At 40.3% G+C, this 24,631-nt stretch overlaps 1 protein-coding gene across 8 annotated transcripts in view; it reads left to right on the top strand.

Moving 5' to 3' along the window:
* The window catches only part of MBTD1 (mbt domain containing 1), an 86,684-nt gene that overhangs the window by 26,518 nt on the left and 35,535 nt on the right, over positions 1-24,631 (top strand). For all 8 annotated transcript variants that reach the window (XM_060253003.1, XM_060253002.1, XM_060252997.1 and 5 more), the window contains 9 exons: positions 3,817-3,934; positions 8,018-8,152; positions 8,552-8,640; positions 11,720-11,954; positions 14,171-14,226; positions 15,944-16,048; positions 16,899-17,046; positions 18,869-18,951; positions 20,184-20,418. In XM_060253003.1, the coding sequence (XP_060108986.1) occupies positions 3,817-3,934; positions 8,018-8,152; positions 8,552-8,640; positions 11,720-11,954; positions 14,171-14,226; positions 15,944-16,048; positions 16,899-17,046; positions 18,869-18,951; positions 20,184-20,418 (1,204 nt within the window). The remainder of the gene's footprint in view (positions 1-3,816; positions 3,935-8,017; positions 8,153-8,551; positions 8,641-11,719; positions 11,955-14,170; positions 14,227-15,943; positions 16,049-16,898; positions 17,047-18,868; positions 18,952-20,183; positions 20,419-24,631) is intronic.

A 24,631-nucleotide genomic window follows, 5' to 3' on the forward strand; every position in this document is an offset into this window, starting at 1 on the left:
TGTAGTTTAATTATTTAATATGTGCACAATGAATCCTAATTTCCATTATAAGGTAGGTGCCTGTTCAACTAAGTAATGTTTTCCGCATCTTACTGGTACCTTCACATGGTAGTAAGATGGCATCAGAATAAATTCATTTGTTGAAACTTCTGCATTAAGATTAGCCACACCTAAATAATAATGATTTTTGTCTTGCTGTAAGGTTAAGACATCTGTTGCACATGCTTAAAAATTGCTTTTGTAAATTTAAGTTAGACCTGAACAGGTCATTATTTGCCTTGTTCTTAAATAGTGAAGATCAGTTGTCCACCTTTATAGAGGCCTTTAAATAATTTGCATATTTGCCCCTCAAACATATTTTCATACAACATTCTGCATCCTTCAGCTTTCATATTTCATTTTTGTTCCATTTAATTTTTAAAAAATCTTCACCCACTAATCCACTTGCATATAATAGAGGAACTGTGTTAATAAATAATACTCTGAATTGTCTGTGTACCTTTTCTGAATACTTTCCTCTCCATAAACTAGTGATTTTAGAAATTTCATCACCAGGATTCTTTAGCAACTGTTGCCAGCCAGATGCTGAGCAGGGCCAGAAAACACAAAGCCAGGGTAGCTGTATATAATATATATTTTAAAATGTCATCCTTCAGTTAATCTGTATAGTCTGTCTTACAAGTGTGTGTTCTCTAAATATTTGGTAATTGTTATCCCAGCCTCTTAGTATGACAAGATATTAGTTTATCAGTTGTCCACAGTCACTATTTGTTTTATTACCCCCAAATTTGTTTACCTAAAAGTAATAATAAATATTTAACAGAAAGAAGCAGTGTCGAAACACCCTGTGGGAAAAAATCTCTTAAGGTTTTAGATACACCTGTTACAGTTGTATTCCTCTTAAAGTGCACATATTTTGCATGTAGCCAATATGTACTCCAAAATCAACTTCGTTTACTCATTTGGCAGTCTCTTCAAGCTTCTTAATAATAAACTTTCAAACGTTGTTTCTTGAATATTCTTCATTTTTAACGTTGGATTAACTGAAGTATGACTTTCTGAGATGTGCACACTTGAAGACATTTTTTTCATTATCACAGTCAGAGATACTGTTCAGTAATTCCTTTTTCCCCAGGACTTCAGAAGTGACATTAATGCATTATAACTCTCTGGCACTCTACTGATTTTGAGTTGAATATTTATTTATTTGTTTGTTTATACGTTTGATTTCTAAACTGCTCTGCCCTATGCTTGGAGCTCATTTAAAACAAATTAGAAACAATAAAACGGGTACAATAACAATTTGAGATGGTATCTAAAAAACTAGATTTATCCTAAGGGGGGGACAAAGAAAGGAAGCCCAGGCAACTGAAGACTGTTGCTGTCTTCAACCATAAGTCTGGAGGAACATCTCCGCCTTACAAGCCGTGTGGAACTGGTAGAGTTCCACCAAGTTGGAGCCAGGGCCAAAAAAGCCCTGGCTCTGGTTGAGGACAACCGAGGACAACTGGTTCAGGCCAGGGATTACCAATAGATTTTTCTCTGCTGAATGCAATGCTCTTCAAACTAGGAGAGGTGGTCCTGAAGGTACATTGCTCCCAATTCATTTAGGACCTTAAAGGTTAGTACCAAAACTTTGAACCTGATCTGGTGTTCAACCTGGAGCCAGTGTAGTTGGTAAAGCACCATTCGAATATGTGCTGTTAATGGGGTTCTGATGAGAACCCAGGCCGCTGTGTTCTGGACCAGCTACAACTTCTGAGTCACGCTCAAGGGTAGAGCAAGTTACAGTAGTCTAACCTAGAGGTGACTGTTGCGTAGTTTACTGTGGCTAGGTCAGGATGAGATAAGAAGGGGCCAGTTGCTGGTCCTGGCACAGCTGAAGAAATGCCAGTGTGGCAACATTTGTGATCTGGGCCTCCATTGATAAGGAGGCATCCAGCAACGCACCCAGGCTCTTAATGGTTGGTGCCAGTGTCAGTGGTACACCATCCAGGACTGGGAGTTGGTGCCTGAACCATTAATCCCATCTCCAGCACAAAACCTCCATCTTAGATGGATTCAGTCTCAGTTGGCTCTGCTTCAACCACCCAACCATGACTTCCAACCCTTCAGCAAGGTCATTTGAGATGTTGTCCAGCTGTCCGCCCGTCAACAGATATAGCTGGGTGTCATCAGTATATTGATGGCAACCCAGTAAGAAGCTTTGCATCAGCTGGGCAAATGGGCACATATAGACATTAAACAACATTGGGGGGAAGATTGCCCCCTGAGGGACTCCACATAATAAGGAATTTTGAGGTAATATCTTTTCTCTTAGCATCACCCTCTGTCCCCAACCTTGGAGGAACGAGGTAAGCCACTTCAAGACCACTGCATGGACTCCTACTTTAGCAAGGTAGAGGGCCAACAGGTCATGGTTGACCATGTAAAACGGTTGCTGTCAGACTGAGTAATAACAGCAGCTCTTCGAGTTATATACATCTTCCCAATACTATGGCAGTCATACTTGTGCTTAATCCTCTGGTTGCAATCTATAGAGTCCTTAATTCTAGGTTTGCATTTTTTCTTTTAATATTGCTATGAAGTAACTTCTCCCCTAAAGAATGAGATGTGTAAGTTAGTCCCCATACATTGGTCACTGTTAGCGAAGAGAAGGTATACCAGCCATTTTCTGGTCAGATCTGACATTTTTTTCACATGTCTTCTTTAAGAGCAGATGATATTATAAACTAGGAATGCAGTCTTATCTTAAACAAAATTCAAGGTTTAAACATGAGATTAGTGGTGTGTGTGTATGGGGGGATTCACTATAATTCGCTAAAGTAAACCAAGAATTATTAGTTGCAGAAGCAGTGAATCATATTATCTCTCCAATAAGAGCTGTTTCTGTACTGCAACCTTTCTCTATCCTGTAGGGTTGAATTGACACATGTTATCTAGTTAGTTAAATCAATGTACACTGCTTCTATCCATAACGGTTACATAATATTCAAAACTTAGTATTTTACAATTACTGTGATTAAAACAAATGAAAGCATAAGTGAATAAACTTAATGCAAGCAGTGTTATAACTGTCCATCACATTCAAGCAGTTATAGTTGTGTGCGATGAGATTTCTAAAAGATTTTCTTTCTCTCCCTGCCCTAGAATTTAAATGATCTGATTAGTTGCAAAACCTTGCTTTAACAGCAAATCACAACTTACAAGGTGACTCAGAAATGAGGCTAGTTCAGTTCAGCAAGTGACAGAGGCCCTGACTGAGGCAATTTAGCTGACTGCTGTAAAAATTAACAGAAATTTCAGATTACTCATTGAGATTACTCAACACCCCCGCCTTTAAAGCTTTATGCTAGGGAAGAGTTAAGCAGTAGATCAAGAACTTAACTTGTAAGGTGGTAACCAAAGTTCTCTTTCTGGAGTATAATTAATCCCCAATGTCTTCTAGTGGAATTTTTTCTGTGTGTGGAAAATGGTGCATTACATTAACAAATAGAATTCTACAATGCATTTGGGGCCAATGCTTTAATTTTCCTGTTTGTTTCTGTAAAGATCACTTATAGGCCAGTGGTATTCTGGTATTTGTCTTAACAGTTTTTATAAGGAAGAACAGGAGGGGTGGAGTTGAAACAGTGGAATATAATTTTACTGAGTATGCAAAGTGGTACATTACTGACAAAATGTATATGTTGAGTTCTGTAAAAACACATTGCTAGACGAGGGTTTAAAATTGTGCATGTATTTCTTGTACAAGTTTATTCACGCAAACTGAATAAAATGTGTAACTTGACAGTATTTTTGTCATTTTCATTGCAGGCACCCATGGGGACTTGCTGGGGTGACATTTCAGAAGGTGTGCGTGTAGAAGTCCCTAACACAGACTGCAGCCTACCTACCAAAGTCTTCTGGATTGCTGGGATTGTAAAATTAGCAGGTAACTAATTTTGTGTGGGATCATATGTTTTCAGGGACTGAGAGAATTAAGTAAATCTTCCCAAAAAATAATAGTCTTTTATAAAAATAGCAATAGGGTTGAATAGTCAGCTGCAAAGTGGTACTCTTTTAAGCAACCCGTGTTTATAACAGTATGTCCTGTTTGTAAATGGCACCAGCGTTGACTTTAAAAGTCTGTCATACTAACATCTGCTGTCATGAACAATATGAGACTATTAGTTGACCTTTTTCCACAGAGGTTGATAGGAATAAATGCATATATCTTATTTATTAAAATAGTTTTTAAATATAATTGGATTTTCCAGTTAAAATAATTTACAATACTTATAAGGAAAAGGAATAAAATAATAGCATCAAAACAGAACCAGCAATGAAATACAAACATCAAAGCAATGTAATATTTAGCCATTAGTTTGGATGTGCAGGTGTTTAAATTATGAATGTAGATGACGTCTGAGAATGTGATGATGGTGAATGGCCTTGGCAGAAGATCTTATTAGGCAGTCTTTAAGCGATCTTGGTCTCAGGGAATTTAGTGCTGTATACATCAGTGCCAACACTTCACATTGTACTTGGAGGCAAATTGGGAGTTAGTGAAGTTCTCTCAGAATTAGAGAAATGGATCTAGTTGTCATAATCTAGACCAGGGTTTCCCAAACTTTTTCCCCCCATGGCCCAGTTATTTTTACACTTCTCCTTTGTGGCCCTCTAAAATTCGGGTATGGAGCCAGAAGACTTTGGGGGTGGAGCCGGGAGATAGGAATTATGTCTTTTCCTTTGGTGTCACTTCCAGGTCAAGGGCCAAGTGATGTCACTTCCGGGGCACACTGAACCAAAACTCCACCTTTTCCTGTGATGTCACTTCTAGGACACTCCTCCAAACCTTCTTTTTCAGAAAAATCTCTCTGAAATTCATGCTGAGCCAAAATGGGGGTGGAAAGTGGGTGGTCTGCAACTTTTTCATACATTCTCAGGGTCCTCTCTTTCCACCCCCACACTTGCATGCACCTATCTGTTTGTGTGCTCTTCTCCAGCTTGCAAGCACTCCTAATGCCCATGTTCAATTACCTGCACCACATACACATCCCTTCCTTAACAGTACTAACCAATGTATGCAGTTGGGAGTGCTGTTGCCATTGCCACCAAGAATGCCAGCACTGTGTACCACCCATACTGGGCCCTGGCAGCTGGTCTACCTCAAAATATGCTGACACATTTAGTAGGCCCTTCCTTCAACTGCTACTACTGGAACCTTGTCTCAAGTTACGACCAAGCTTGCTTGGTTTCAAGAAAATCTTTTGACAGCTATTTTTCATACTTTTCCGTGACTGAAACACTGGGAAATTGCTGTGAAAGCTAGCAGAGAATTGTACTGCAGTTAATGAATTAATTTCAAGTTATATGAAGTTCATACAAGCTTTTCTGCAATTATCCCAAAAAAGGATATTTATGAGGGACTTGCATCTTTTTTACTGGCTGTGTTTCCCATGCCTTTAAAAGCAACCTGTTGTGCAGATATTTAGCCAATGAACTTCTTTAATACTTTTTAATATCTACAGGAGGAATTTAATTTTGGTATCAGAAAGCTGTTAAAAGCAGGACCAGTAAAATGGTGCCAAGTTCATAGTACCACCACTTCCAGTGCTGTTGAGATATACAGCAGTAATCTCCATTAATCTCTTTCTGCCCCACACCTCTCACTCTCACTCACTCACACAGAAATCTCATAGCTACAACTGCGGGTGCCAACTTTTCATTGGCAGAGCTCCTATGTCTGCAACAACAGTATGATGAACAGAAAAGCTCCATCCAGTAAAAATGAAAGGAAAGAAAGAGAAAGGGAAATAATGAAATGGAAGGAAAGGAAAGGGAAAGAAAGAACACAGGAGAAGCTATGTTGGATCAGGCCAGTGGACCATCCAGTCCAAAATTCTTTCACACAATGCCCAAAAAGCACCAGAATGTCCACCAGTGTGGCAGGGCACTAGAAACCCTCCCACTGTTGCTTCCCCCACCCCAGCACCAAGAATACAGACACATTATCACTTGTAGGGAAAGAAAGAAGGGGGGACATAGGAAAAAAACCCTTACTCACCATCAGAAGACCCCAGCCAGCAGCAATTCTGCCCAGGGGCTGTTTGGTAAAAAAAAAAAAAAAAAGCTACTGGAATACCCACTCTCCGCCCCTCCTGGCTGAAGAAAACATGCCCCCCTTCTTTGCTGCCCAGGCCTCTCAGGGAGATCTCCCCAAAAGAACATACTGCAAGGCACATGAAAGCTCATACCTTGAATAACACTTCATGGGTCTAAAGTGCCTGTGGACTCCAGCTTTTCTCTCAAACACTGAGAGGAGAGGAGAGAAGGAAGGAGAGGCAGCCCAGCTCCTCTCTGCACAGCAGAGAGACAGGGGAAGGAAATCAAACTGAGCTCAGGCTTTTGCGGGGCTAGCTTTGGCTTTTCTTGTGACCCGGTAGTGAGGCTTCCGTGGCACGGTACCGGGTCACGACCCTGCAAATGGGAAACGCCAATCTAGACCATCTGAAATCTGCCTATAGTTCTCAAATGTAGTCCTACCTAGAAAACATCGTAGGAATTAAGCTTGGGTATAACTAAGTGATAACTGATGGGATTTTTTTTGTCCAAAAGGACCAGGCTAACACATCAGTTGAATTTAAAATTAAAAACAATAAATAATTTCTGAAAGGCATTTGGAGCAATTGTGTCTGTTGCAGCTTGGTGACATGATAGGATTGGTTCCCTGGTTCCTGACATCTCCTAGGATTAAGCTTTTTCTTACCTCCTTTCCTGCTGTGATGTCTCTTTAGTTTAGGAATCTGCTTATTTAAAGAGTTGGATTCCAAGATCTAGCAACAGATAGTGGTGGTTCCCCCCTCCCCCCGCCCCCGGGGACTAAATTGTTCTTTCTGTCTGTGGTGCTGGGGAGCTCTGCTGTTGGAAGAGAAGCGAGGGTGGTTTTACTTCTTTTCCCTTTCCCCACTGCAACCTCCTGACCCATGTGGCTATTGTACCACAGGCGTCCTGCATTCCCAGGAATAAACTTCTCAGAAAGAACTGCTATAAGGAGGGGAAATACAGAACAGATCTTCAGTCCTTGCATCTTTGGATTGCAGGATTCAAATCAGTTGTTGTTGGAGTAAGGTACTGTCAGGATGCTGGAAGTTCTTGGGTCTTTTTTCTTCCTTTGTTACCTAGGCGTATTTGCCTGGGGCATAGTACGTAAGGCTTAGGAGCTGGTGGGTTTTAAGGAAAGGAGCTAGGCCAATGAATCCAGCATCTGTAGCTCAGTTCCCCCCCTAGTACGTTGAATACTTCTGTGTTAAACAAATGGCTTTAAAAATCTGGAAACAAATGGCTTTAAAATCTGGAAAAAATGTTTCATATTGTCTTCTAAAAGGATCCTTGCAACAGCAAGAGCATAGTATAGTATAGAATTATTTAAATTCTGTACCCTATTTTTCTTGTTTATAACATAAAATACTCAAAGTACAAATGTAAATAAAATCTGCAATACCTGACAGTTCCCTAGTCAAACTTAATACAGATGATAAGCTGTGAGAACGTCATGGGGTATTGCTGGAACTGCAAGCATGATTTGCATAGGGTTACAGTCTGCAAGCCCTGGGTTAAGAGCTGAAGACCAAACGTTTGTGCATCTTGCAAAGCCCAGACTTTAAAGTATACCTGCAAAAAGGGAATTAACTTAAAGGGAGATACTCAGCTGGCTTAGATCTTTCCATTTTTCTCCTATTGGGAAATGCACACATTAATCTTCTCTTCTGTACCCATCATGCTGGTCCAACTTGGCATATTTGATTTATTTAAACCACTTTATGCAACATTTTTTTTCTTATAAAGGGCCCAAAGTGACTTCCAAAAGAATGGCGAAGTGTTCTTCAGCAGCCAGTGCCAACAGTGGCAGCTGGAGAACACTGCCAGCATTAGCTTCCTTTTTTGTAAGCCATCAACAGATGGAAGGGACTTGATTCTGTCCCTTACTTAGAAGAGTAATGTGAATCAGCGTGTGAATTTGCTCTCTTCTCAGGTTTCAATGCTTTACTAAGATATGAAGGCTTCGAAAATGATTCAAGTCTTGACTTCTGGTGCAACATTTGTGGTCCTGATATCCACCCAGTTGGTTGGTGTGCAACCAGTGGGAAACCTCTAGTACCACCTCGAAGTATGTAAATCTGGCATAACTGCTTTCCATCTTATACTTTTGTATTGATCATGTAGTTATGTCACATAAATATCCTAGGTTTTTAAATACGAGTGCAATGCAACAAGACTTCACTTACAGCCCTCCTGACCTAATAGTATGAGCAAAGTATATTTACTTCATACATGTATAAAGATGATTGTGGTTCATTTATTACTTATTAGAATGGAACAGAGGGCTGTACATGCATTTAATAAGACCCCAGGGTAGATGTCAAAACATTGTGACATTATCAAAAATGTTGGAAGCATTTCCACAGCAGATAATGTAATGAGTGAAGTCTAAAAATAGGTCATTTTTACATATCTCACTTGATGTTGTAAAATACAGCTAACATTTTTTTCTTCTGAACATTGACAGCCATTCATCACAAATACACAAACTGGAAAGGTTTTCTAGTGAAACGACTCACTGGTGCCAAAACTCTTCCCCCTGACTTCTCTCAGAAGGTAAGTCTCATTGTAGCAAAAGCCTGGTCAACCTCTTGAGGATATATAATATTTATATACTATATCTGAGCACAAATAATCTCAAGATAGTTTTAAGGATAGTAAAATATTATGAGTTCGATTCAGTGATCTGTGGGCACAATGACTGTGAATCTTTCCTTTGTTCTCTTCCCATCAGTCCTCTTAGATTTCAGAAAAGTGGATTCCCAGGGATTCCCTACAGATCAGGAGGCTGCACTGCAAAGGGGGGAGGGGGTGATGTCACCCTCTCCTCTTTCTTCCATCAGCACAGCTCTGTTGACAGAAGAAGTTAGGAGGAGCAGTTTTGCATCTCCCCTGCTTCTCAGCACAGAGCCCTGACATATGTGGTTCTTAGTTCATATAGGTCCCTTGACCTCAGGAACTGAATGCTAGAGGGAACCCTTCCATTGAAAGATTGCTGGACCCAACTTGGTATATGATAACTGAAAGTAACATCTGCCTGTGTATACAGCTACAGCAGAATGAAAACAAAAGTCTGAGCTTACAAAAATTCAGCAGAATAATCAGGTTTTCACTTGTGTCCAAAAAGAGGCAAGACAAGTTGCGTTTCTGGCCCTAGATGGGAGGGAATTCTGTAATTCAGAAAAAGCTCAGTACAGTATATCTAAAAATTGTGATAGAAGGATGTTTCATTTGCTGATCACAAAATAGGTAAGGCGGTATGGCAAGATGGTCCTTGCGATAAGCAGGGTTCAGGCTATTCAGTGCTTTAAAGACCAAATTGCTGCTTCCGTTGATTGATTCTTTCTCTGCATTGCAAATTCTGATTGGGCCCTACTTACCAATGTTTTAGATGCCCCTAGTGTAAATATTTAATCAGTTAAAAAGTATGGCTAATGGTTTTGGCTGAAGCTTGCATATGGTACTAATATAACCTTACGGCCACGCACACAAGAATGATCAGACATACTGAGGTTCCAGCAGTAAGCATTCTGTACAGAGTTGTCATTCGACCAAACAACGATGTATGCTTTGCTTACATAGTTTTCTGTAGAAGAATCCGTAGTTATTGTACTGTTTTGAGGTTTAAAACTGAACACTTAAGTTCTGCTGAAGCAGCAGGTGGAAACACAAACCCAAAAACTAGCCCTGGAAACCTGGTGCCAACTCTGTCCCAGTATCTATTATAACGACTTTATCATAGCACCCAGTAACATTAGTCATACCTTCAAGGGTGCATCCATTTGCACATCCCTTAATATGATAAATGCTGTCACGTAATGATTTCTGCCATTTATATTGGCTGAGCTGGAACATCTGTACGCAAGAGAATAAATGGACACAAAGTGTAAATTAAAAATAGACCTAAATTAGTGGGAACGTTTCAGCATCCCTGGACATTCAGTAATAGACATATAGGTTCTAGTACTTCAGCAGAAAGGTTTCAGAGGTAGGCTCTGGTAAGAATCTGTTGAGTTGGAATACGTATGCAAATCTGATACTGTCAAACTTGGCTCAATGCACTTATAAAACATGATTGTTCCTCCTCAAAGATTTATTTATGCCATTCAGATTCAACCTGTTTAGCCAATTCATCAGCAATTAGGAGTGGTCCACAGCTGCTCTAAATAGATCACTTTTGGTCTTGTTTTTAATGTGTACTTTGCAGTATTATGTTGTCCTGGGAAATGTAGCCTTCTGACCTCCTTTTGTTGTTTGTAGCTTTGGGTATGAATTGTTCTACCAAATGAATGTAATACTTCACATAACGAACAAAGTGGACTCTGATTCAGAAAAAGCTTATGCTATAAGAAGAAGAAGAATTGCAGATTTATACCCTGCCCTTCTCTCTGAATCAGAGACTCAGAGCGGCTTACAATCTCCTATATCTTCTTCCCCCGCCAACAGACACCCTGTGAGGTGGGTGGGGCTGAGAGGGCTCTCACAGCAGCTGCCCTTTCAAGGACAACTCCTGTGATAGCTATGGCTGACCCAAGGCCATTCCAGCAGGTGCAAGTGGAGGAGTGGGGAATCAAACCCGGTTTTCCCAGATAAGAGTCCGCGCTCTTAACCACTACACCAAACTGACTAATTAATTTGTTAGTTTAAGGTGTCATAAAACTTTTAATAGAACATCATCAGTTATTAACATGACACCCAAACTGATATTTCATTGACAAATGTCATACAATTCATGAAACAATTTTTGGAGACTTTTTGCTTCCCTCTCCCGTTATAAAACTGCTGAAATAAAAAGATTTTCACAGTTTCTCTAATTTTTCTAAAAGTAAAAACTGATTTGGTGAAAAGAGTTCCAAGGGGAGAGGCCATGGCCCAGTGCTGGAGCAGGTTCTGTGTGTGCAGAAAGCATCAGATTCAGTCCCTGGTGCCTCTGACTAAAGGGTCTTGGATTACAAATGTTAAAAGAGGTTCATTGATTTTTCCAGGTCCCTGAAGATTCTTTGCTAGATAGTTGATAATGCTACATTAGTTGGACCAGCTTCATAAGTACACCTATGATGAGAATGTTGCTGCTGAAAAGAGACTGTCAAAATTACTTCAGCTAAAGAATGAGTTTTGGGTTGACGTAGTGTATTTTTACACATTCAGAGTACACATATTTGGTTCAGGGTCTCCTCCGAGTATTGTGCCCACAGGCAGACTTGAGCTGCAGGTTCTTAAGTCCTGTGTGTGTGGCGTCCATTTCAGATTAAGACTGTGATGCACATTTCCTGAGCCAAAACAGTCCGTGAGGGAGAAATATTTCCCCAGTGGGCTAAATACTGTTCAGGTTGGGAAAATGGCGGAGGTAAAGCTTACTTGCCATATTTGCCAAAGTAGTGATCCAAGTTATACCCATGCAGAAAGTGGGAAGATGAGTTTTCCTAAAATAATCTGGACCAAAGTTGTTTAGGGGAGACAAACTGGGAGGCAGTGGAGTTGTTTCAGCACCAAAAATAGGGCTGTGGAGTTTTGAACCAGCTGTTCACAACATGTAAAAGTAGATTTAGTTCATAAAGATTCTTTTGGGTAGCAAAAAATTTGTGTAGAATATTATATTTTCAAAGACCAGCCCATTACTCTTCTTTGTTTTCAGGTATCAGAAAGCATGCAGTATCCTTTCAAACCTTCAATGAGAGTAGAAGTTGTTGACAAAACGCATCTCTGCCGAACACGGGTAGCAGTTGTCGACAGTGTAATAGGAGGCAGGTTAAGATTGGTATATGAAGAAAGCGAAGACAAAACAGATGATTTCTGGTGCCATATGTGCAGTCCTCTTATCCATCCCATTGGTTGGTCTCGAAGTATAGGACATCGGTTCAAAAGATCTGGTAAGTTCATCTGGTAAAGAGGGAACACCATTGTTACATATGTCCTTTTAATGGATAATGTGCACATTTCCCATGAACATGTCAGTATGTACACCTGGTTTGTCTATTGCAGCTGTGAAAACATGAGTGGTACAACAAAAAAGGATTCTTTTCTCATCTTCAAAGTAAGAAAAGGAGCAAGGAGATGGTAGACCCCTTGCGTGGACAGGAAAGTGAAATTGTAACAGGTGATGAAGAGAAGGCAGAACTGCTCAGTTCCTACTTTTCCTCAGTCTTCTCTTGTGAGAGAAAAGTGTTCAATGTGGCAAAAACAGAGCACATGATATGGGAAGGGAGTCACAGCCTAGAATTGGCACAAGGGGTAGCGCCTAAACACCTAGTTTCTTTAAATGAAACAAAGTCCTTGGGGCCAGATGAACTGCATCCAAGGGTATTAAAAGAACTTGCAAATGTAATTTCTGAGCTTCTGGTCATTATTTTTGAGAATTTTTGAAGAAGAGGTGATGTGCTGGAAGATTGGAGGCAGGCAAATGTTGTCCCTGTCTTCAAGAAGGGGAAGAAGAAAAATCCAGGTTACTACCAACCTATCAGCTTGACGTCTATTCCTGGAAAAATTTTAGAACAAAAAAAAGTCAAAGTCAGTCCTTGAGCATTTAGAAAGGATGGCTGTGTTTACGAAGAGCCAGCATAGGTTTCTCAAGAACAAGTCATATCAGACTAACCTTATCTCTTTTTTTGAGAAAGTTACTACCTTGCTGGATCCGGGGAATGCTGTAGACATAGTTTATCTTGATTTTAGTAAGGTTTTTTTATAAGATTTCACATAATATTCTTGTTGAAAAATTAATAAAATGTGGTTTGGATCCTATTACTATTAGGTGGCTCTGGAACTGGTTGACTGATTGCACTCCAAGAATGCTTGTGAATGGTTCCTCATCCTCTTGAAGAGGAGTGACAAGTGGAGTGCCTCAATGATCTGTGTTGGAACCTGTTTTGTTTAATATCTTTATAAATTATTTGGATGAAGAAATGGAGGAAATGCTTATTAAATTTGCAGATTATACTAAATTGGGAGGGGTAGCAGATACAGTAGAAAATGAGTCAGGATACAGGATGATCTTGACAAGCTGGAAAACTGGGCTAAAAGAAATAAAATGAATTTTAACAGGGATAAATGTAAAGTTCTGCGTTTAGGCAGGAAAAATCCAATGCATGTTTATAGGACGGGGGAGACACGGCAGTAGTTTGTGTGAAAAGGATCTAGGACCATACGCTGAACCTGAGTCAGCAGTGTGATGTGGTAGGTAAAAAGTCCAATGTGATTTTCAACATAATTTATAACATTCAGATCAAACAAAGTGATGGTATCTCTTTACTCTGATCTGGTTAGGCCTCATCTAGAGTATAGTGTTCAAGTTTTGGGCACCGCAGTTTAAGAAGGATATAGACAAGCTGGAATGTGTACAGAGGAGGGCAACAAAGATGGTGAGAGGTCTGAAGTCCATATCCTGTGAGGAAAGGTTGAAGGAGCTGGATATGTTTAGCCTTGAGAGGAGACGAGAGATGATACAATCAGCATCTTCAAATACTTGAAGGGCTGTCATATAGATAGTATAGAGTTGTTTTTCTCATGCCCCAGAAGGTTGGACCAGAACCAACAGGTTGAGATTAAAGAGTTTTCAGCTAAACATTAGGAAGAACTTCCTGACAGAACAGTTCCTCAGTGGAACAGGCTTCCTCAGGAGGTGGTGGGCTCTCCTCCTTTGGAGGTTTTAAACAGAAGCTAGGTGGCCATCTGACAGCAATGCTGATTCTCTGAATTAGGCAGATAATGAGAAAGAGGTCAGGAAGGGCTGCATCAGTGCTTTGTTCTCATGGTCCCTTCTTACACGCCCGGGGAAATGCTGTTCACGGCTTTGAGCAGCAATTTTTCTTGAAGCCAACTTTATCAGGGATCCTGGAGAGTTTTTTTCTTTTTTGCTATCTTCTGGACTTGGAGCAGAGGTCATGGGGTGTGTATGTAGGGGGGAGGTACGTGTGAATTTCCTGCATTGTGCCGGGGGTTGGACTAAGGTACCTTCAAACTCTATGCTGCTATGAAATCTGTCTCGTCCAGTTTAGACCAATTATATTTTTAAGGAATGATCTTTGAGGCGATGAACTAGAAACCTTTATATTTTCGTAACGTGCGTCTACTTTTTATTTCTTCTCCACAGATATTGTCAAGAAACAGGACTCTCATTTCGATGCACCCTCACATTTATTTGCTAAGGTATGACGTTCTACAAGGAATTTCAACTTTTAAAATAGAAGGAGTTACTTCTTAGCACTGATGTGAGAAGTAGCAATAGGATATTTCCCTCGCTGAAGATGTGCATTTTGCCATTTTTTTTATTTGAAGTATTTGAATCTTATTTGCATATAACTGAAACATTACATAACATATATAACATATATCAATACATCAAATACTGCTTTCCCCCCTTTTCCCTTCCCACTCCCTCCTCCCACAGAACGACCAGTAACAATACCTTATTTTATATCTGTAGCCATGAGCACACCTTTGGGAGTTTAACCAATATATTATTGTTGGCCCCTCCTGCTTTTACCCATCCTGTATACTCCGACCACCTCTTCTTAACTTCGACAATCTTATCCTCACCTGGCTTTTCTTTAGTATTGATAATATGTCCGACTGGATCCGTTCATATAAATATCCATTCGATCTTTCTATAATCCATTTTGTGGCATCTTTCCAGCCAAACACTAACTGTATGGACAGCTAAAATCATAGCTTTAAATAGATCTGGTATGATTTATCTATTTTATAATTCCCCAAAATTCCCATGAATAACACTTCCCCCAGTAGCTCCACTTTAATCTTACATACTTCTTCCACCTTTTCCAGGATCTTTTGCCAGAATTCAGTCACCTTTGAACACTCCCACCAAAGATGTGCATAATGTATCTTTTCCTTTTTACAATGCCAGCAGTCAGATGTCATACCCTTGACCATATAAGATAGTTGAGCAGGCGTTCTATACCATTTTAATATTAATTTCATCTCCATTTCTCTAAATTTCTCCATTTTTATTTCCCCAATATCTCTCATAATTTTATTTATCTCATTTTCTGATAATGCTGCTTCTTTCTCCCATTTTGACTGTATTATGCCAATCATATAATTTGTATCCTCAATCATTATACTGTATATCTTTCTTACAATGCCGTTTTTATTATCTTTTTTAGTTCCGTACAGCTCTTCCTTCAGGGTATCCTTCTCCTTTAATATTCCAGAATACTTTCTTTGTTTCAGAAAATTATATAAAATCATAACCTTTAACCAATATTGTTCTCCCACTCTTCCGAATACATCTTGTATCGGAATTAAACTCCCTTGAGTATTATACACATCTTTCACTTTCCATAAATCCCCTCTCTTTAGTTCCTTCCAAAAAGTTGTCTCAAAATTTTTAAATTCTTCATTCAGTGATTCAAGTGGGGCCCACTTTGCCATGTGCTGCTCATGGAGATGTGGATTTTTAAAAATAAGGATTAAAGAAAGCAGAACTACATTTTAGAAGCATCTGTAGTTGTTTAAAAATTGCTTTGAAACCCTGATCCAGATTGGGCATGCAGTGGCCCCAGGAGCTCTTTTTGGTGCCCCCCATGCCTTTCCAGTGCCCCCCCCATGCCTTTCCAGATGCAGAAATAGCTCCCTGTAGCATTTTTGGGACTTGAAAAGGCATGTTGGGGGGTGGGGAAGAGCTCCTGGGGCTGCTGTGCTTCCAATCCAAATTGGACTCTCATGGCAATTTATCAAGAACTACAGATGCTTCTAAAATAGCATTTGCAGCTATGGGATGGACCTGTGGCCCTGGTCCCTTGTAATTTGGCCTTGAGCGAGTAACTTTTTTTTGCTGCTGACCATTCTGGTTTTATGGCATTTATTTGTTGCTTCAGAAAAATATCTGCTATGGTCTCTTTAGGTAAAAGAAGTTGAATCAAGTGGAGAATGGTTCAAAGAGGGAATGAAATTGGAAGCCATAGATCCATTAAACCTTTCTGCAATATGTGTGGCAACGATTAGAAAGGTAACAACGTTAACATATTTTGGAGTAGTGACAGTCCACATGGCCATTCTCTCTACACTTGCATTGCAGCCAAAACCAACTGACTTGCTCAAATGAAATAAGTACCCGATTTTACCAAAGCTCTGCACTATGAAGTGGCCCTTGATCGACTCATTACAAGACTGTTCCAAGACCCACTGGATGACATACTGTTTATTCAAACCAAGGAACTGAATTAGTGACCAGCTGGTGAATTAACATACTGCAGCAATGAGCTATTCAGAGCTTTGAAAAATACAATTGTATTATATTTAGAAGTGCTGCAGCATCTGATATTTTGATGCAATTTGTAATTCTACCTTGTCTCCTTTCACTGTAGGTGCTGAAACATAACTAGTGCGCACACAACTCCACTGATCACTAGTAGGGGTCTCTGAACACAATGCTCTTAATCCTTTAATGATGATAAGGGCCTATGCTTTGAAGTCACACTGCTCTCCACCTACCTCCACACCTGCCAGTTGCCCCTGTCCTTTTTTTGCCATTCTATGCCATGTGTTAAAATTTACTTCAGCATCTCCTTTAATCAGAATTTGAAATCACCATCAGATCCGTAGTTAGTATTAATGATGTAAAGCTGGCAGGAAGAATTTGGTAAAGCGAGAAACAGGAAGACTGCCCTACTTCTTCATTAACTTTATTTAAGAGATCAAGGGTGTTATATATGTACAAGCCTTAACTGAAATGCTGTAATACAATAAATTCCTCTTAACTTTGCTCATTACTCTTTATTCCCTGCCTTTATTCCCTCTTGTGTTTAACTTCGAGTAGAAATAAGTCCTAACTCTTCTGTGTCTTTTGTTTTATCAAGGTATTAGCAGATGGATATCTTATGATTGGAATTGATGGCTCTGAGGCAGCAGATGGGTCTGATTGGTTTTGTTACCATGCTACTTCTCCTTCTATATTCCCAGTTGGTTTCTGTGAAATTAACATGATAGAACTAACTCCACCCCGAGGTATTTATGCCTATCTGAATTACATACTTTTGTCAGCAGTATTATATGAAAGGCTCTAGTCTCTTTAATATATCTATCCAGAATTTGTCTTCTACATCTTTGTTCAGAGTAGGGGTGTGCAACCCCTTCCCCCCAACTCCCACAGTATATTTTGGATCTGGTTATATTGAACTAGAAAAAAAAATGTGTATTTCCTGATATTCCCAAATCCCAATAGCAGTATGGTATTGGGATTTGGGAAATATTCGGGAAACCTAATTTTTTCCAGCTCCATTATACCCTATGGAGCCAAATTAACAAAAATTTATAGTCAATGGTTCCTATAGGGTATAATGGAGAATCTGTCTGGGGGCTGTTTTTTTAGGTAGAGGTACCACATTTGCAGAATAGCTGCTGATGCCTCTCCTACCAACACCCCCAGTTAAAAAAGAATTGGACCAGAAGGTCGAGTTCTATGGGCCCCCAAAGAAAGTGCTTTCATCCTCCATTGATTTCAATTGAGGGGGGAAAGGGTATTTTCCCTTGAAATGCCTTCTCTAAGTCACATGACTCCATGGCTTGAAGAATCCCCAAGGCATTTAAAGGGCTTGCAGTCCCTTTATATGCTTTCTGGGTGAACTTGCCATGGTGAGTTCATCCAGAAGGCATTTAAAGGAACTGTAAGCCCTTTAAAAGCCTTCTGAGTTCACTTACCATGAAGTTGTGGGGCTTGGAAAAGGCATTTAAAGGGACTGCAAGCCCGTTAAAAGCCTTCTGAGTTCACTTGCTATGAAATTGCGGGGCTTGGAGAAAGCATTTAAAGGGACTGTCTATCTGGTGGTCCTGAAAATCTCGAATATTTTGGGAATTTCGGGAGCTTGGCCATTTTGAATAGATGAATGATATCTAAAATCTATAACCAGCTGAATCAATACACAAAAAAATACGTATAAGGTATGTCCCTAGTTCAGAGTCTAGATTGAAGTTACTTAGCCGGCAGCTGTTCAGCTGAAAATGTTTCATTACTACCTGCTCTCTTCTTTGGTGTGTTGAGATAGGATGTACAGTTTGTTCTTTCTCCCAGCTCCTTTTTTAGACCCTGATGATGCAGTCTGGTAAGGTAAGGCTAGGCAAAAGCGAATGTGGGGATTTGCCACACAGTTGTTTGCTTGCTGAGATGAAGGGGATGGGAGAAGGCACCAAGCCCAGGTGCGCTGCTGTTCCTACTGACTTCTGCTTACCATCTCTTCAAAGCAAATGGCTCTTTCCCTCTTTTGCCTAGACAAATCAATATCGTACTGCCTTTCTTGGTTGCTTTCTTTGGCTCTCCCACAATCAACTAGAACAGCGAGGTTCAGGGGAAAAGAAGGAGCAGCGGTTATTCCCATTTTAAGTCTTCTCTATAACAAAGAATTTGCCACAGGCTGAAATTGAGCAGCTGTACTGAGCTGTGTGCACAAAAAAATGGTCAGCCAAATGAATCGGGGAAAGGAGAGTGAATAGGTACTGAAAGTTGTTGGTAGAAGAAAGGTAGCAGTGACATGGATAGGCATGTTAACTTAGGCATATTAAGAAGAGTGGGGCAACATGACAATGTGATTTGGCATACTATCTCTAGCTAACAAATTCCTGTGCTCATTTTCAAATGTCGCTGTCATTTCCTGCCCCAGTGTTTAATCAGTGGTTAAAAGCTACTAATTTAACTTAAGATAAAATTGCTGGTTCATAATAAGAGGGTCACATGGGGTGCGATTGTTCCTTTCTGTAACAACCACTGAGAGACTGAACATGTCATATTGAAAAGCATTTTTGTGTTGTTACTACATAATTGTTAAATTTGCAGGTTATGCAAAACTACCTTTCAAATGGTTTGACTACCTCAGGGAAATGGGTTCAGTAGCAGCTCCTGTGAAGCTCTTCAACAAGGTAAACTGTTACACAGACCAGATACTTAATTTTTTTTTGGAGCATGTGAGTAAGGATGTTTGCAGATGTAGTTCTTTCTTACCATTCCCTTCCCCTAGAACTCACCCCCAGACCTCCAGAATGCTGATGGATGTGGAACTTGAGTAGATAAAAGCCATCCGTTCCAAGGGAATAGCAGTTTCATAGAGGTTAACCCAGTATTCACTGGGCCATATGTAACAGTTTACCTGGAGTAGGCAGTTTGATGGTGTTCGTAAACCTTAGGTTTGTTCTCATGTCGTTTTGAGGTTGGGGGATTTTGTTATATAGGAAATTTTTGTACTGAATTCACAGAATTTGTTCATTACGCTTCCCTTTGCTGTCCCTTTGGTGTAAAGTAAATAATCTTATTTTTAATATAAATAAGATGAAGGAAATTATAGTGGATTACAGGAAGAATAGTTTGGACATCCAGCCGTTGTTTATTGATGGTGTTATGGTAGAACAAGTGACAGAATGGAAGTTTCTGGGAATTACCATGAAACAGGATCTAACATGGGGGGCAAATACTTTAGCTCTAGAGACAAAGGCCCAGCAATGACTATACTACTTAAGACTCTTAAGATCACTACAACTGTCAGGGAGTCTGCTGGTTGCCTTTTATCGTAGTTCCATTGAGAGCATTTTATCTTATTGCCTCTGCGCGTGGTTTGGGAGCTGCACGGAAGCAGAGAGAAGGGTGCTCCAAAGAGTGACGAGAAGAGCACAAAAGATTTGTGGATGTTCTCTCCCCTCATTGGTGGATCTGTATAATATGGGATGTAAAAGGAAGATACAAAAGATCCTAAGGAACCCTTCACATCTGGGCCATTTGCTATTTGAGATCTTACCGTCAGGTAGACGATATAGAGTGTTGAAGGCTAGGACAAACAGTTTTAAGGACAGTTTCTATCCAAGTGCTGTGGTTAGGCTAAATGCAGGGTTATGAAGGATTATCTGTTTTAGATATATTTAAATGGTTTAAATGGTTTTAATGGTTTAAATGGTTTTATGAATGTTTATCTGTTTTAGATGTATTTAAATGGTTTTAATGGTTTAAATGGTTTAAATGGTTTTAGATGTATTTAAATGGTATGAATATGAATATGTGTGTTTGATGTGTTGGTGTGTTTTGTGGAAGAGCACCTCATTTCGTTGCTCTCTTTTTGTTGAGAACAATGACAATAAATTTATCTATCTATCTATTATTTCAGGAAGTTCCAAACCATGGATTTCATGTTGCAATGAAACTGGAAGCAGTAGATCTCATGGAACCTCGTCTAGTGTGTGTGGCCACAATAACTCGAATAATCCATCGTTTGTTGAGGATACATTTTGATGGCTGGGAAGATGAATATGATCAGTGGGTGGATTGTGAATCTCCTGACCTCTATCCTGTTGGATGGTGTCAGCTAACTGGGTACCAACTACAGCCTCCTGCATCACAGTGTAAGTAGCTTTTGATTTGCAAGGATTTATCCTGGACTGGTTTTATAGCTGAAACATAACAGATTAATTACGGTATACTTTGTCATATCTGTGTGCATGTTTTTTGGATTTGCTATTAAATCACCAGCTGGTACAAAAATGGAGCAGTACTACAGATTTAGAAGCTCTTGGACTTAATCTGTTCTGCTGTGTAATCAACAACGCTTCATGGAATTTTAGTGATAAGTATAATTCTGTCCCTGATATCCCCAGATACATTGTAAATGTTAAAGAATCTTACTGAGCAGAAATGCAGCTTTGCCTTTTCTTTTGCCCTCAATGTAACTTATGATACATTTAGATCAAGAAGAGATTTGCACATAATCCTATGTGTGTGCACATAAGTGTGTGTTGCTGTCATTGGATTCCTAACCTGCCATGACATTCTTTTGTGGCAAAAAGAATGCCAGTTTAGCACACTGCATGATAACTGCCAGTTGCTAAATTAGTGTGATGGACAGCTTGTGATTTTGGTGCTCAGTCTTGGGTAGTGTGTTCTTGGTGCAAAGTATATTTTCTTCCCACGTTAGTATCTAATACTCTGAGCACCATTGACAGGATATGCAATAATGGAAAGCATGAGGTTAGTCTAAAACTGAACACAAAGTACAGTACATCAAGAATAACAGTATATTTTGTTGTTCAGTCGCACGGTGGAGTCTGACTCTTTGCGACTCCATGGACAAAGACACGCCAGGCCCTCCTGTCTTCCACCATCCTCCGAAGTCTGATCAAATGTGTGTTTGTTACATCAGTAACGCTGTCCAGCCATCTCATTTTTTGCTATCCCCTTCTTCTTTTGCCTTCTGTCTTTCCCAGCATCAGGATCTTCTCCAGTGAGTGCTCCCTTCTCATTTGGTGGCCAAAGTATTTGAGCTTCAGCATCTGACCTTCCAGGGAACAGTCAGGGTTGATTTCCTTTAGAACTGACTGATCTGATCTTCTTGCAGTCCAAGGGACTCTCAAAATTCTTCTCCAGCGCCACAGCTCAAAAGCATCTATTCTTCTGCACTCAGCCTTCCTTATGGTCCAGCTCTCTCAGCTATACATTACTACTGGGAATACCATCGCTTTGACTATATGGACTTTTGTTGGCAGGGTGATGTCTCTATTTTTTATTATACTGCCCAGGTTCACCATAGTTGTCCTCCCAAGGAGCAAACGTCTTTTAATTTCATAGCTACCATCACCACCTGCATTGATCTTGGATCCCAGAAATGTCTGTCACTACTTCCATGTCTTCCCCTTCTATTTGCCAAGGTGTGATGGGGCTGGATGCCATGATCTTAGTTTTTTTGATGTTGAATTTCAAGCCAACTTTTGTGCTCTCCTCTTTCACCCTCAACAAGAGATTCTTTAGGTCCTCCTCACTTTCTGCCATTAGAGTGGTGTCATCTGCATATCTGAGGTTGTAGCTGTTTTCCCTGGCAATCTTAATTCCGGCTTCTGTTTCATCCAGGCCAACATTCTACATGATGTACTCTGCATATAAATTAAATAAGCAGAGTGAAAATATACATCCTTGTTGAATTCCTTTTCCTATTCTAAACCAATCATTTCCATATTCTGTTTTGACAGTTGCTTCTTGACCCTTATACAGGTTTCTCAGGAGACATGTGAGGTGGTTTGGTACTCCCGTCTCTTTAAGGACTTGCCACAGTTTGTTGTGATCCACACAATCAAAGGCTTTAACATAGTCAGTGAAGCAGAAATAGGCGTTTTTCTGATACTCCCGTGCTTTCTCCATAATCCAGTGAATGTTGGCAATTTGATCTCTAGTTCCTCTACGTTTCCGAAACCCAGCTTGAACTTCTGGTAGTTCCTGATCTACATACTGCTGAAGCCCAGCTTGTAGGGTCTTTAACATGACCTTGCTGGCATGTGAAATGAGTACAATGTTGCAATAGTTTGAACATTCCTTGGCATTACCCTTTTTTGGGATTGGAATATAAACTGGCCTTTTCCAATCCTGTGGCCACTATTGCATTTTCCAAATTTGCTGACATAATGTGTGCATCACTTTAACGGCATCGTCTTTTATGGCTCGAGGTCAGCGATTTCACTGTCATGGTTTGTTTATTTATTTATTTATTTAGTAATTTATATCCCGCCCTTCCCACCAGGTTGTCAATAGATCCTTCTTGTATAATTCTTCTGTGTATTCTTGCCACCTCTTCCTGATCTCTTCTGCTTCTGTGTGGTCCCTACCGTTTTTGTCCTTTATCATGGCCATCTTTGCACAAAACGTTCCCCTGATTTCTCCAATTTTCTTGAAGAGATCTTTTTTCTCCATTCTGTTATTTTCCTCTATTGCTTTGCATTGTTTCTTCAGGAAGACCTCCATTTCTCTCCTTTCTGTTCTCTGGAAATCTGCATTCAGTTGGTGAATTTTTCCTTTGCATCTTTGCCTTTCACTTTCCTTTTTTCCTCAGCTATTTGTAAAGCCTCATCAGACAGCTACTTTACTTTCTTGCATTTCTTTTTCTTTGGGATGGTGCTGATTGCTGCCTTCTGTACAATGTCATGAACCTCTGTCCATAGTTCTTCAGGCACTCTATCTATCAACTCTAGTTCCTTAAACCTATTCTTCACCTCCACTGTATATTCATAAGGGATTTGATCAAGGTCAAACCTGAATGGCATATTGGCTTCCCCAGTTTTCTTCAGTTTAAGCCTGGATTTTGCAATGAGTAGCTCATGATCTGAGCCGCAGTCAGCTCCAGGTTTTTCTGATTGTAAGGTGTTTCTCCATCTGATTTCTGTTGCCCATCAGGTGATGTTCATGCGTAGAGTTGCTTTTTACGTTGTTGTAAGAGGGTGTTCGCTATGACCAGCTTGTTCTCTTGGCAAAACTCTATTTGCCTTTCCCTGGCTTCATTTTGTTCTCCAAGACCAAACTTGTCAGTTGTTCTGGTTATCTTTTGACCTCTTTCTTTGGCATTCCAGTCCCCTATGATGAGGACATCTTTATTTGGTGTTAATTCTTGAAGGTGTTGTAGATCTTCATATTTATTTCATTTATATCCCGCCCTCCCCCACCTTGGCAGGCTCAGGGCGGCTAACAGCAATCCATAAAAACACACCATAATAAATAAAACATTAGAATTACATTATAGAACAATAAAACATTAAAACATTAAATTAAAAACCAGTCTAGTAGATACAATTATACTGCGGTATAGATCTTTGGACCGCATTGGCGGATCTTTAATTACCATTTTTCTTAGCAGTCCGAATATGCTGATTTAAAAAGGATGGTCTTGCAGGCCCTGCGGAACTGTTCAAGGCTCCGCAGGGCCCGCACCTCCTCGGGGAGTCGGTTCCATAGGGTAGGGGCCGCGATCGAAAAGGCCCGTATTCTGGTGCTCTGATATTTAACTTCCTTCGGCCCAGGGATAGTCATTAAGTTTTTCCCCGTTGACCTCAGTGCTCTCTGGGGTTCATATGGGGAAAGACGGTCCCTCAGGTAGGCAGGTCCTCGGCCATATAAGGCTTTAAAGGTAACGACCAACACTTTGTACTGGACCCGGTATATAATCGGCAGCCAGTGCAGTTCACGTAGTCCCGGCCATATATGCTCCCGTTTCGGGAGTCCCAACAACAGCCTGGCCGCCGCGTTCTGCACTAGCTGCAATTTCCGGGTCCGGCACAGAGGTAGCCCCAAGTAGAGGGCGTTACAGTAGTCTAGTCTTGAGGTGACCGTTGCGTGGATCACTGTTGCGAGGTCCCGGCGAGGTCATAGAACTGGTCCACTTCACCCTCTTCTGCGTCATTGGTTGGGGCATAGACTTGGATTACTGTGATATTTAATGGTTTGCCTTGGATACGGACTGAGATCATCCTGTCATTTTTGAGATTGTATCCCGTTACTGCCTTCCTCACTCTCTTGTTAACTATAAAGGCCACACCATTTCTTACTGCCTTCCTCACTCTCTTGTTAACTGTAAAGGCCACACCATTTCTTCTACGGGACTCTTGCCCAGAATAATGTAGTGATCCTTTGAGTTAAATTCATCCATTCCCGTCCATTTTAGTTCACTGATTCCCAAGATGTCGATGGTCAGTCTTGCCATCTCTTATCTGACTACATCCAGCTTACCTTGATTCATAGATCTTACATTCCACGTTCCAATGCAGTATTGTTCTTTGCAGCATCGAACTGTTCTTTCACCAT

Source organism: Heteronotia binoei, chromosome 13 (assembly GCF_032191835.1).
Source record: "Heteronotia binoei isolate CCM8104 ecotype False Entrance Well chromosome 13, APGP_CSIRO_Hbin_v1, whole genome shotgun sequence".
Taxonomy (NCBI): Eukaryota; Metazoa; Chordata; class Lepidosauria; order Squamata; family Gekkonidae; genus Heteronotia; species Heteronotia binoei.